Genomic DNA, 14344 nt, shown 5'->3' with positions numbered 1-14344 from the left:
TATGCAGAAATCGGCAGGCACCGCACGGTGCCTGCCGCTTTCTGCATACAAATGCAATGTATGCATTTTTACCATTGCGGCGACTGCAGCTTGAAGCCGCACCCGCCGCAATGGTAAAAATAGAGGATGTGACCGCCAGGGTGGCGGTCACATTCTAATTGGACAGGAGGGAACTCCGCAGGCCATGCGGAGGTTCCCTCCTCCTCTATGGTCGCGGACGGACTCAAGTCCGTCCGCGATCATAATGGGCCCCATATTGTCAACCCCTCAATCTCTAAGCACTTCAAGAGAGCGCCTCCGTTCTCCAGTGCAAATACTATATTAACATCATGTCTTCGAGGAAGAAGTCTCAACTTTCCAACACAGATTCCCCCACAGTCCATCAGTAAGCCTACAAGTTTAAATGTATCAATCAAACAAACTTAACTTGCTTTCTACTTCTGAATCAACCAAATTCTACTTACTATCGACTTCTGTAATTGTCAGTGGTGGTATCACTCATGGCGACATCACCATCTCGGTCCTTTAGGTGGGGACGAGGAGGCACACCACCTCCTCGGTTTCTAGCACTCTTGCGTTGGGACCAGTGCAGCGATGCCATGAAGGGCCTGCGACCTTTTTTCTTCCACATGGGAAAGCCTCCAGTGACACGATCGTCGTGTTCTGTAAAGAAAAGGGAACACAAACAAAACAGTCAGAGCTTGAAAGACTAGAGAGGTATACATCAATTAAATAATTTCTCTCAATCTGTATATCTGAACCGCTTGCATTACTTTATTTATGCAGGTATTCATTTATGTTCCAAATGTACTTTAGTGGTGCAGGATGCCTCACAGCACCCTATACAGACAACTACTATCTCAATAATTTGAATGAATATCATCACAATCACCCAGCGGGCTCATGGAGTGCCCGCTCGATGCCACCCTTTTATACTGGTTGTAAGTAAACAATTACTAAACCATAAATTATCTGTTTGGATCAGCTCAATTCAAATTTAACTAACCCACCCAGCATTTCAGGGAAAGTCCCTGTGTCAGTTGAAAGTGTGCATAGGCAGTTCATTCTCCGCCATCCTCAGTAGACCTAAGAGTGCTGCTAGTCACCCAAGAATACAGAGAAGCAAATATTTTGGTGCATCTCCCACCTATATTTTCCAATGTGCATTCCAAACCCAATCAATTCAATTCAATCTTTATTCGGTTTAAAAAACCTTGTAAGATACAAACATACAATCATAATACATCATGTAACAATATAAACTCGTCATAATACATAATGAAACAATAGCAGCGGGTAGAATATCCACACATTTCATATCAACACATTTCCTTTGCATAAATACCTAAAAATTCAGTTCATTTTCCAAGCCATCCATTTGATTGACTAGCTCGTGGTTGGCCCCTCCAGTATACAGAACACTAAATATTCGAATTTGATAAAAAAATAATTTAACTGTTTTGTTAAAAAGGAGAATACACATCAGGACAGTAAACAACAACATATAGCAGCTGACCGATAACATAGAAACATGGTAAAGTAGCCTATTCCATTAAGTTTTTAAGTTTTTAGATTTTTCATCCTCCTAATCAGAGCTACACATAGGAGAAAACGGCTTAGGCTGAACACAATCGTTTGTGCAGTGTCACCCTTAAAAATTCTAAGTCCAACCTTAATTTGTCTGAAGCCTAGCCTTTTACAGATTGGCTTGAGCCATTTTTTCCTGGCTCTTAGATAAGCTGGGCATATAAATAAAACATGGGACTCATCCTCTTTCAACCCCATCTCGCATAGCTCACATATATCAGAGCCAGCGGCCCCGGTCAACCCCTTATTACAAGTCCAGCTGGTTGTTCTTTCTTTTAATTGTAGGATACCATACCGGAACTTTAGATATACGCTTTTGGCAAGTGGTGGATAAATTTCATCCATAAGGGGCTCTAAATACATAGTCATTTTAATTTCGAAGAATTTCGAAGTTAGAGTCCCTATTCTGGGGTTTAATAACACTGAGTCTCTAATATAATCCCAGTACCTTTGCTTCAAAATCTTTTTTGAACTATTTGTGAGGGAATCAGGATCAAACCAGAAGTCACTTAGCCCTAATTTTTCAAACCATTTCTTGACGTACTCTAACCATGGCAAATACGTGCTATTCCTTATGGCCAATATCTCTTTCAATGCTTCTCTATAATCTGTCAGCTCCTCAACGGACCATAAACGGATCCAATAAAGGAGCGGACGAAGAGAAGCATAGTCATCTGTACGTCTAAAATTAAGGTCCCATAATACTGGTGTCAGTGGTGTTGACCCTGGAATCCCTAAAAGTTGCCTAATAAACGAGTTTTCCCTCACTCGAAAAGTATCCTTTGAGGCATAAGCCCAGAGGTCCGCACCATAAAGTGAGGATGATTGTACTTTACATTTGAATAGTTCAATAGCTGGTGAGACTGCTTTAAAATGGCTATTCTTATGCCTCTTTAAAATCGGACACTGATTTTGGGTCAGCCTTAGTTTTGAGTTCTCCAATTGCGTCTTCCATGTGACATGACTGTCTAAAATGATGCCCAGGTATTTAAAATTTGGGACCTCTTCAATAAGTTCATTATTTATCTTAAAGACCTTATTGAAACCTTTATGAGGGTTGATTGTCATGACTTTTGTTTTAGAGGAGTTAATTTCTAATCCCTTGTCATGACAATACAAACTAAAAGTATTTAAAAGGTTTTGGAGTCCCCTGGGTGTCTGAGAAATTAAAATCGTGTCGTCTGCAAACAACAGTGCCGGAACGGCTTGCCCGCTCAATTTGGGAGAGTCATGCTCGCAGCCCAAAAGAGTTTCGGGGATGTCATTAACGTACAAAGAGAATAAGGTAGGTGCCATTACACACCCCTGCCTTACCCCTTTTGCTATTTTTATTTTCTCGCTAACTTCACCATTAGGTCCCCATCTAACTCGTGCATAATTATTCTCGTGAAGTCTAATTAAAATTTGAAGGATATTTGCAGGGACACCCATCTTACTTAGTGTCTTCCATAGGGCTTCCCTTGGAACCATGTCAAAAGCTGCCTTCAAATCTACAAATGCCACGTAAATATGGGAACTTCTTATAATCGTGTATTTCCAGACTAAACATAAAAATCTAAAAACCTGGTCTATAGTGCTTATCTTTGATCTAAAACCTGCCTGATATTTTGTAAAAATAAAGTGTTCTTCAATCCAAGAGGTAAGCCGACCCAGAACTTGTCGGGCAAAAACTTTTTGCAGCACGTCAATTAGGCTGATAGGCCGATAATGTGAAGGGTTTGACCTATCCCCCTTTTTGAACAGTGTTACAATCTCCGCCCCCTTCCAGGTTTCTGGGACAGGAGCTCCACAAACAATTTCATTGGATAGTAAATTGATGTAAGGAGCCCAAATATAATTTTCGTGTTTCCATAAATCACCTGGTATTTTATCAGGGCCTGGGGCTTTCCCTGTCTTAACTGCCTTGATTGCTGAAATTGTTTCTGACAAAGAGAAGACAAGAGATGTGTCATGGGCTACAAGGGAAGGCTGTGAACCATCCCAGCTTTCAGTCACGCTTTGACCTTCACAAGAATAAAGCGAAGTAAAATGCTCAACCCATGTTTTCTCTTCTAGAAATTTGTCTTTACATTCCGTAGCCCCCCTAGTACCTCTAGCAATGAGGCTCCAGAAGGAAGTCTGGTCTCTGCACTTGCATGCATCCAACAAATCTGACCAAACCCTTTCATCCCACTCTTTTTTGGCCATTTGCAGGGTTCTTTTATACTGAGCTCTCTTAGTTCTCACAATATCCGCTGAGTCCCCCCTAACCGCTTTGATTAGATCTGATTTGGCTTTCCGGCATGTCTGGTTATACCAAGTAATCCCGGCTTGTTTACCTTTTTGGGCGTTTTGTGATCTCTTTACCGCCCTACTCAAGATCTCGCCAAGTTGGTTAATTAAACATTCATGGGATTTTACCAAAAGCGGTCTTTGAATGACAATACTATTCCCTAAGAGAGCAGACATGTGCCTCACAAATACATTGTAGATTTGACTAATAATTTTTGTGTTGCCTAATACCACTGGCCATTTCAGGGATCTACGATTATTTGCCACTAGAGGGTCCTGTGACAAGGGTGCTGTGTTACTAACCCTTTTATCAGGGGTTATAAAGATCTGGATCTGTACAGATAGAATCAGGGGATAATGGTCACTCTCTGTACGATCATCCACCATTAAATCGATAATCATAGGCCATATGTTTAAAGAAACCAACAGATAATCTAAATGGCTATAGGTCACCCCTCTAGTGAATGTTGGTTTACTGGGGGAATCTGATGGCAACCGCCCATTACAGGCGCGTAGGCCTGATTCTAGGGTTAAATTCAATAGTTGTAAAGCACTCACTGTACAGGGTGCTTTATGATTTGTATCAACTAAAGGAATGTTGTTGGCACCGTCCTCATCCTTATAGATGTCTTCTAAACCTATAATAGGTTCAAACCCTCTATTGAAGTCACCTCCTATAATTACTCTTGCATTTTGATCAAACCCTGTCACAATATTACTCAAGTGGGTTACAACAGATGATTCTATGCATGATCGATGTGGTCTACTATAGATATTGATCACGTAAATGCTGCAACCCATAGTATTTTTTAGCTCAAGTAATAACAGGTCAGGGTTATTTGTATCAATTTGCTTAAAAGACAGGCCTCTTGTAATTTTTACCCAAATTGTTAGGCCGCCAGAAGGTCTTCCCCCATTTATGTTTACTGCGGGGATGAAAAAGGATCTATAATTAACCTTAAAGAAGTTCTCAAGCCCCCAGGTTTCCTGAAACATAATTATATCCCCACTAGCCAGATAATCATGCCAGGCCGGATCTAAAAGATTCTTTTTCAGGCCTGCAATATTCCAACAGATGATGTTAATTAAATCCGAAGCCCCTGATTCCATTGTTACCAGTTGCGAAGTTGTTGGTACATTGGCATCTAAATGTAATGTTCGCACCATTGAATCTGCAGAATGCATTGGCTGTTGGGGGTTTTCAGCAAGTGCAATCTGTTTTGGTGTAACTACAGGGGGCAGACCAGAATGTATGTGATTTACACCACATGGCTTTATCAAAATCCCTCCATCAAGTCAATCGCAATCAGATAAACCAGCTAGAGCATCGAACCTATTAGAAGTACTAACTCCCCAGTTGTAAGATGGAGCCCCAAAACCCCAACCATTTGTAGGTGCATTCCATCTAGGTGTAGGTGTGGTAGGGAACGGTGGGTTCAGGTAAGTACCCGGCCATCCTCCATTATAATTACCATTACCTACACATGCTGGGGTATTAGGGTACAATAGACGCTGTTGCATACCTGGCCATCCTCCATTGTAACCAACGGTACCTAAAATCCCACAATTGTTTGGTGGTATACCAAGCCCTCGTCTACCCATTAAATTCGAATTTTGTCCTGGGGTAATGTGACGGGGAATATTATGTTGGTTAACATGCCATAGGCCAGTCCTATCTTTAGAGACATGGTTTGTATCGCACATTATAGGTCCCCCATCCCATCCATTTTCTCTCGCTATCCAAGCTGGTTTCAAGGGCTTACAGTTGTTGACTTTTTGCAAATCATTATAAAAGAATTCCAAGGTGAGGGGAATTATGGAACTACTTCTTTTTTGTGGTGGTAGTATGTTGGATAGAATGTCAGGGAGAGCAGATGGAGTTGTGAAAGTTAATATCACACAATCGCCCTTCCATTTCTTTTGTTTTTTCCCTATCCATCCAACCCTCCTTGCCATTTTGATTTCGTTGGCCAGCCGTTGTTCCCCCCCCTGTGCTATCCGCAGATTTTTTGACAGCCAGTATAATGCCTTACTTATTAGCGATGAGGCTGACTCAATTTGACCCGGTGGTAAGATGGGTGTATTAGCTAGCACTAACACTAGTGGTGATGCTTCAACTACAAATTGTGTAGAGTTATCTTCTATCGCCAGAGGCAATGTATCATGTGATGGCTCAACTAATTGAACAGGGGGGGCTTCTAGTGGCAAATCATGAACATTATGGCTGGTTTGTGGGCATTCTAAAGGAGTTGGCCCTGATGGCGTAGTATCTGATGTTGACCCAGATTCATTATCTTCCTTTGAGCAATCATGGCCGTTATTAACATTACTTAAAACATTTCCTATGGCATCTGATAATACATTTTGAGTACCTCCCAATTTCTTTATCTCTGCAGAAAGTTTATCAATCTTGCTAATAAGTGGTTTGATAATTGTCTGAATTTTGATTTCTAACAGCTCCGCTATTCGTGAGAATAGGTCCTCGTCCATTATTTCCCTCGAATTGTTCTCCTCATTGTTCTGATGGGTACTTTGTGGATTTTGCTGAGGTATAGCCTTACTTTTTCCTGAGCGTGGCCCTCCACGTTTGTTTTGTAATCTGCGACAGGCTCTAACTGCCCTTGCAGACTGCTTCGCAGGAACTTCATCCACCACTTCCTCTTTTTCATCATTATCTACAACCTCAATGACAACCTGTGCATCTAACTCGTTATCCACATGTTGTTCAATGTCCGACGCATTCGTTGTACTGATATCAATACCAACATTTAATGAGGGAGCTGGTTCAAGTACATCACTGTTAAAATCCAATAGCAGGGACTCGTTTGACTGTGAGGATGTAGGTGGGCTTAGAGAATGGAGAACAGGTGACTGGGACAAACCCAATGATTGTCTGCGCTTGCTGTTTATCTGGGTAACCACTTGAACAAGATAGTTTTCCATAGTGTTTTTAGGAGTTTCAGGTACCAAACGAGGAATTTTTTTAGTCATTATTATGCACAATGTGTGATAGTTCTACACCCACAACCCGATAAAAAACAAGGTATTGATTCCAATATTTAAAACAAGAAATTCTTACGTCAATGCCTTGTGCAAATCTCCAATGGACTTATTTCCAGGTTCGAAGAGATGTATATCTGCTGTCCGCTTTGCAGAAAGGAAATGGTCCCTAGAGCACAAGTGTAAAGTTTAGAGGAATGGCCTAGCCTGGCCTCCTAGTGCCGATGAGGGCCGTAGAGGGCCCGCCCTTTGCCCGGGCTTAGCCCCGGGCGTCCCGCTCGCGTCCCGCGACGCGGGGGTTCCCGGTCTTTTATGGCAGCGTTGGCGCTCTCTGGGCGCGAGCCGCGTCACTCAGCACGCGCCGCCGCGAGGCCTGCCGGGATTTGTGGTCTCCCGGAGCGGCGGCGCGGAGTCTGGTGTCTTTGGACTCTTGGCGGTGGCGGCGATGTTTGCTGGAGCTCCCTGGTGCTCCCTGGTGCTGTGTCAGCCCTCAACTGACTCTCGGCGGTGGCGGCAAAGGTACGTGCTTCCCCCCGCTCTGCCGGGGTTCCCGGTCTTTATGGCAGCGTTGGCGCTCTCTGGGCGCGAGCCGCGTCACTCAGCACGCGCCGCCGCGAGGCCTGCCGGGATTTGTGGTCTCCCGGAGCGGCGGCGCGGAGTCTGGTGTCTTTGGACTCTTGGCGGTGGCGGCGATGTTTGCTGGAGCTCCCTGGTGCTCCCTGGTGCTGTGTCAGCCCTCAACTGACTCTCGGCGGTGGCGGCAAAGGTACGTGCTTCCCCCCGCTCTGCCGGGGTTCCCGGTCTTTATGGCAGCGTTGGCGCTCTCTGGGCGCGAGCCGCGTCACTCAGCACGCACCGCCGCGAGGCCTGCCGGGATTTGTGGTCTCCCGGAGCGGCGGCGCGGAGTCTGGTGTCTTTGGACTCTTGGCGGTGGCGGCGATGTTTGCTGGAGCTCCCTGGTGCTCCCTGGTGCTGTGTCAGCCCTCAACTGACTCTCGGCGGTGGCGGCAAAGGTACGTGCTTCCCCCCGCTCTGCCGGGGTTCCCGGTCTTTATGGCAGCGTTGGCGCTCTCTGGGCGCGAGCCGCGTCACTCAGCACGCTCCGCCGCAAGGCCTGCCGGGATTTGTGGTCTCCCGGAGCGGCGGCGCGGAGTCTGGTGTCTTTGGACTCTTGGCGGTGGCGGCGATGTTTGCTGGAGCTCCCTGGTGCTCCCTGGTGCTGTGTCAGCCCTCAACTGACTCTCGGCGGTGGCGGCAAAGGTACGTGCTTCCCCCCGCTCTGCCGGGGTTCCCGGTCTTTATGGCAGCGTTGGCGCTCTCTGGGCGCGAGCCGCGTCACTCAGCACGCGCCGCCGCGAGGCCTGCCGGGATTTGTGGTCTCCCGGAGCGGCGGCGCGGAGTCTGGTGTCTTTGGACTCTTGGCGGTGGCGGCGATGTTTGCTGGAGCTCCCTGGTGCTCCCTGGTGCTGTGTCAGCCCTCAACTGACTCTCGGCGGTGGCGGCAAAGGTACGTGCTTCCCCCCGCTCTGCCGGGGTTCCCGGTCTTTATGGCAGCGTTGGCGCTCTCTGGGCGCGAGCCGCGTCACTCAGCACGCACCGCCGCGAGGCCTGCCTGGATTTGTGGTCTCCCGGAGCGGCGGCGCGGAGTCTGGTGTCTTTGGACTCTTGGCGGTGGCGGCGATGTTTGCTGGAGCTCCCTGGTGCTCCCTGGTGCTGTGTCAGCCCTCAACTGACTCTCGGCGGTGGCGGCAAAGGTACGTGCTTCCCCCCGCTCTGCCGGGGTTCCCGGTCTTTATGGCAGCGTTGGCGCTCTCTGGGCGCGAGCCGCGTCACTCAGCACGCTCCGCCGCAAGGCCTGCCGGGATTTGTGGTCTCCCGGAGCGGCGGCGCGGAGTCTGGTGTCTTTGGACTCTTGGCGGTGGCGGCGATGTTTGCTGGAGCTCCCTGGTGCTCCCTGGTGCTGTGTCAGCCCTCAACTGACTCTCGGCGGTGGCGGCAAAGGTACGTGCATTCCAAACCCAATCACACGGTGTGGCACTCACTCCTTGTAGCTGGGTCCTCCAACAGAATGATGACACCCTTTATTTTACATACCTTTGTCAACCTTCCTAACTGCCGAAGCAGAGCACCCAATAAAAAAAGAACATTGATCATGATACAATGGTACAGCACAAAACAGTAAACTATACACATGTGTATACAACCCAAACATCAATTTCTAACGTCCGGTTATCAGGAATTTCAATCATTTCAAAACGTTAATTCAGACCATCTTAAATAAATATTCAAAACAATAGGTAGAATAGATTCCTAGGCCATGCTCGGCCATGAACACAACATGGCTTCCACCTTCTGAATTCCATTCTGCTTCAATCATCAGACAGAATTTTGACTCCGTTGCAGATGGTTGTGGCCTTTATGTCTATTGCAGCATCAAAAAGAACTCAAAAGAAATACCGAGGAACACAGAAGTCCAGCGCCAAAGTATTATTTTTTAGATCAGTTGTAATTGTGCACTATGAACTTCAAGATTTCAGAACAACCTGCAAGACACTCATTTTACTGAGCCATAACAAATCTCATGGTTAAGAAACTTTGCTATCGCCCCTGAAAAGACACTCTGTGCTCAATATAGATCTTCTTACACCAATAATTATCACTGCCGCACTCCAAGGCATCAAGTATCTTCTGATTCTATGTCAGGACCGGAGGCTTCAGATTATGCTTTTTTACCTTCTTCGCTGTTTATTACATAAAAATCACAGCAGCCAAAAAAGTATCCACATAAGCTCTAAATCCCAGAACAAGGATAAGGCTTGCAAATACATCCAAGAAAAAACACAGATTTGCATACATAAACTACAAATCCCATCAACATGTCCAACAAGTTTTCACAGAATAGTCCTTCTCCAGTGTCCATGACGGGTAGGTAGGACGTCCCTCCTGTGACCACTTCCTCTTTCTTGGCTGCTTCGCAGCCAGTTAAGTGGTTTTTTAGGTCTGGCGACCTATCAATGCGCGCAAGCGCATCGAGCGAAGCGAGAATTCAAGTAGGCAAACTGCTCGTGAAACCACCAGCTTTTTGCTGGCGTTTTCATGAAGTTCACGTGAACCACGTGATCAAACACGAACGCGCATCAGCCTCCCTCCCTCCTACAGCACCTCCCCTCTCTCCTCCCCTCCCCTCTCTCCCCGCACACAGCCTTCCTTGGATTTCTCCTCCCCTTCCCCAGCCAGCTTCCCCCAGGCCGTGTTCCCTCCCCTGCTACCCCATCCTCACTCATCCCTCGCACCCCCTCCTCCTTCAGGCCCCCACCATTTGCTTTTGCTTAAGGGAATCGCTTGTATCCCATCAATCACCCTCCCACGCCAGCAGCTCTTCCCTCTCCGCCCCCCTGCTGCATCAAAGGCTTTTTTTTTTTTGCTACCGCCTCCGTCAGGCTTCATTCGCATAAAACATATGTCCGGGAGGTTTTGCGTGTGTTTACCATTGAATCCCAGCACTACACTCTCCAGGCACTGTCCTCGTATAATCAAACAACATTCGAACTGATACCCTGTCCTAAAACAGAAACAAAAGACTTCTGAAGCTACGATTCTGTGCCCCAGGGAAGCTGCAAAATCTGTAATGGGTGTCAATTGTGCATTGTTTCTACACGCAAGCTGGAAAACCTTGTGTAGGGCTTTCAGCTCGTCCGTGGTCATTGTGTAATATCGGCTCTTCGTCTGGAGACTGCTGGTATCGCGTGGCACACTGTGGCAGCCGTGTGAGTTGGCAGGCTTCACATTCAAACAAGTCAATGCTGGGCTCACGTCAAAGGCGCTCAGAGCTCATTATGCTTGCAGAAGCGAATGGGTTAATTTTCTGAATATCGGCATTACGTCTATTTTCTCTTATGTGCACTCAATACCGAAGTGCTTAAGTGTCCGAAAGGTTATAAGCAGCACATTCCTAAATACATATGAAAATATTTAAATAGCATCACCTGTACTATAATTTATTAATTTTATTTTAAAAGTTTTTATATAGCGCTAGCTTGACCCGTAGGTATCAGAGCGCTTTACATACACACAATAAAAAAACGGAAGTCCTTTTTTTCCCGTCTATTGTACCTGCACCCATTGTGTACTGAAACTTCTATCCCAAAATCTCCTGTCCTTGTTGCACCAAGGATATTGTGCTGCAAAACTAAATACTTATAAGGTCCCACAAGCGAGACCTATTGGCAATGCCAATGCTTGTTTTCTTTCTCTCCCCAATTTGGTGATTTCTCTATCGTTATGGGGGTTTCTGTGTTCATACTCTAGGATTACTGCGTGTCGGGGCTTTATTACTGTGGGTTGTGACTCCCGTTTCTTTTTCAGAGCCCCATATTGATTGCAGGAACATTCGTTGTTCCTCACGCGATCTTCCACAACATTGCGGCATACTCTCCGGCCGGCAGGGGGAGCCAACGCGTCTCGTTCGCCTCAGAGCGGTTTTTCTGTCACAGGGAGCCGCGCTGAGGAGATCGACCCGCCTGAGCCTTCCCCGACACCTCACCTTCACGCCCAGGCCGCCTGGGTCCGTATTTTTGCCCCCATTAATTGACGAACACCCTGTGGGTCTGTACAGCGGTTTTACCGCGTTTGCCGCCTGAGGGCGTTTCTTTGGGCACATCGAGCTGTGTGCTCGTTTCCATACCTGCAGCCCATATTTCCACCATTGGCAGCGTGCAGGGAGGTGACAGTGACCCGGTCCAGTAGAGGGTTGGCGCGCTGCAGGGTTAGTGCCACCCTAATCCCTGGTGCCACCAGGGCCAAACTCGCCAGACAAGGTCTGTCCCAAAGCGCGCTGGTTTTACCCGCAGTCCTGATCCTGTGCCCCAGCCCTTGAGTGACTAGTGGGGTTGAGTGTAGCCTTCAGGGATGGATCAGGAGGAGTATTACGAGGAGGAGGAATCCCATCAGTACCTGAATGATGAGGAATCCCATCAGTACCTGAATGATGAGGAATTGTATAACGCAGTCGATAGTTCTGTATACCGCTGCGTGACGAAGGTTGTAGGGCCCATGAAAGAGCGCCTGTCTGCCCGTATTATACAGGAGTGTGAACGGGTGGCGCAAGCCCATTTGGGGACTTTAGGCAACTCGTCAACCCCATCGGGGGACAACCCCCTAGCCCTCAAAAAGGTTTGTAAGGAGGGGGTATCTGGGGCGGCGCGGGGTGTGGACAGGGACGCCATTGAGCGGTTGCCTGACGCTTTTCTGGCCAAGGTGACCGTGCCTACCCCTGCGCCTCCTTCAACCCCGGGTCCTTCAGGATCGATGGGTACAGCACCCTCGTTCCCTGGCGGGATGTCCCCAGCAGACACGGACGATGAGGATGGGTCTGTGCGTTCTAGGCGCCCGTCGGGCTCCGCCGCTGAATTGCCCCAGGACAGTTCGGGTATGCTGGACCCGGATGAAATAATGCATCCACGGTCAGCTGTCTGGACCCCGGCGGAAAAGGTGGTGAAGTTCATCGCAGGACGCCTCCGCAAGCCCCTGGAAAAAGAAGCGAGAAGCTGTCTGCGCGGGGAGTGCCCTAGACCCACTTTGGAGGGGAAGGTGGCCCTTACGCCCGAACTAGACCCGAAGATGGCCACCTTCCTTGCGAAGTTCGTTAAAGACCCTCGCAAGGGGATTGACCGTTCCTGGCGCTCCTGCCAGGATAAGCTTTTAGATGCTATAGGACCTATAACCAAGATCCAGGATATGGCGGAGGAGGCAAAAGTGATGGGCGCCGCCATTTCCCCCGACGTCCTGTCGAACTGGGCGCAACGAGTGGTGGTCTTCTTTGTGAACGCCAAATGCGCCCATTCGACCGAACGCTGTCGTTCACTTTTAATCAAGTTGGACCCGAAGCTGGGAGACCTAGCCTCCTCGGAGGCGGGAGCTGTGGCCCAGGGAGGCCTCTTTCGGGACCCCTTTATTAAGGAGTTAGGGAAGTTTGTCTCTACGTTTACGTCCCTAGACAGAGCTCAATAGAGCATCAAAAAAGTTTTTCAGCAACGTTTCTCCCGGGGGGCCGGTCACGGTGGGGGCCATGCGACCGGCCGTGGCGGTCAGCAGTTTAACAAAAATCAAGGCTCCGGGCGAGGTCAATACAACACCTCAGCGAACTTCCACAACTTCTACCCTACCAGAGGCCAGCGCTTCCGAGGTCGAGGTGGATTTAAGAACACCGCTGGAAACAATACGAACGGTGAGTGTCATATCGGCGAATCAGGTCCGCATTGGGGGGCGAATAGCCTTGTTTCCGGAGGCTTGGGCCGTGATCACGTCAGACGCATGGGTCTTACAGACGGTCTGCGGGTTTCGCATAGAGTTTTACGATCGGCCCTTTCAAGAGAGGCCCCCACACCCTATCATTTTCTCTCAGGCCGACGCGCAACTGGTCGACGAAAAAGACTCGGACTTGCTTCGCAAAGGAGCCATTTGCCGCTCGGTCCGCCACCCTGCCGGGTTTTTGAGCAACCTGTTTCTGGTGGAGAAGGCAGATGAGGGAGAACAGCCGGTAATCAACCTCAAGGAGAATTGGCTTGGTAGTTCGGTTTGCCCTGTTCCCATCATGCACTGGGACAGGAACAGACTAATTTGCATATAGCCAGGTTCTGAACTGGGATGGTACAGTGAGCTAAAAAACGGTGTTGGATCTAGCCCTGATCTCTTGACTGGGTGAGAGTATTCTGCTTAATTCAAAAACTCTGTCCATCACCACCCCTTGTTGTTAAATATTTTGTCCACCCTAAGCGTGGAAGGGTATACTCAGATGTGAGTCCCTTGCTCATTGCACCATCAGGATTCAAGCAAGCTGGGCCGACGACGGCTGAAATGCCAGAAACCGGTCCCCGGAAGCTTGTTTCCTTCCCAGTGTAAGAATTGGCTTGGTAGTTCGGTTTGCCCTGTTCCCATCATGCACTGGGACAGGAACAGACTAATTTGCATATAGCCAGGTTCTGAACTGGGATGGTGCAGTGAGCTAAAAAACGGTGTTGGATCTAGCCCTGATCTCTTGACTGGGTGAGAGTATTCTGCTTAATTCAGAAACTCTGTCCATCACCACCCCTTGTTGTTAAATATTTTGTCCACCCTAAGCGTGGAAGGGTATACTCAGATGTGAGTCCCTTGCTCATTGCACCATCAGGATTCAAGCAAGCCAGGCCGACGACGGCTGAAATGCCAGAAACCGGTCCCCGGAAGCTTGTTTCCTTCCCAGTGTAAGAATTGGCTTGGTAGTTCGGTTTGCCCTGTTCCCATCATGCACTGGGACAGGAACAGACTAATTTGCATATAGCCAGGTTCTGAACTGGGATGGTGCAGTGAGCTAAAAAACGGTGTTGGATCTAGCCCTGATCTCTTGACTGGGTGAGAGTATTCTGCTTAATTCAGAAACTCTGTCCATCACCACCCCATGTTGTTAAATATTTTGTCCACCCTAAGCGTGGAAGGGTATACTCAGATG

The 14344-nt window shown here is 48.0% G+C and overlaps 1 protein-coding gene across 1 annotated transcript in view; it reads right to left on the bottom strand.

Annotated features, from left to right (window-relative positions):
• LOC144781602 (nuclear RNA export factor 1-like) overlaps positions 1-14344 on the bottom strand; it is a 954052-nt gene that overhangs the window by 914813 nt on the left and 24895 nt on the right. Inside the window, exon 2 of the mRNA XM_078660537.1 lies at positions 465-663. Coding sequence (XP_078516663.1) covers positions 465-663 — 199 coding nt within the window. The remainder of the gene's footprint in view (positions 1-464; positions 664-14344) is intronic.

The sequence above is a fragment of the Lissotriton helveticus genome, chromosome 9 (genome assembly GCF_964261635.1).
Source record: "Lissotriton helveticus chromosome 9, aLisHel1.1, whole genome shotgun sequence".
Taxonomy (NCBI): domain Eukaryota; kingdom Metazoa; phylum Chordata; class Amphibia; order Caudata; family Salamandridae; genus Lissotriton; species Lissotriton helveticus.
This window is presented reverse-complemented; position numbering and strand designations above follow the sequence as displayed.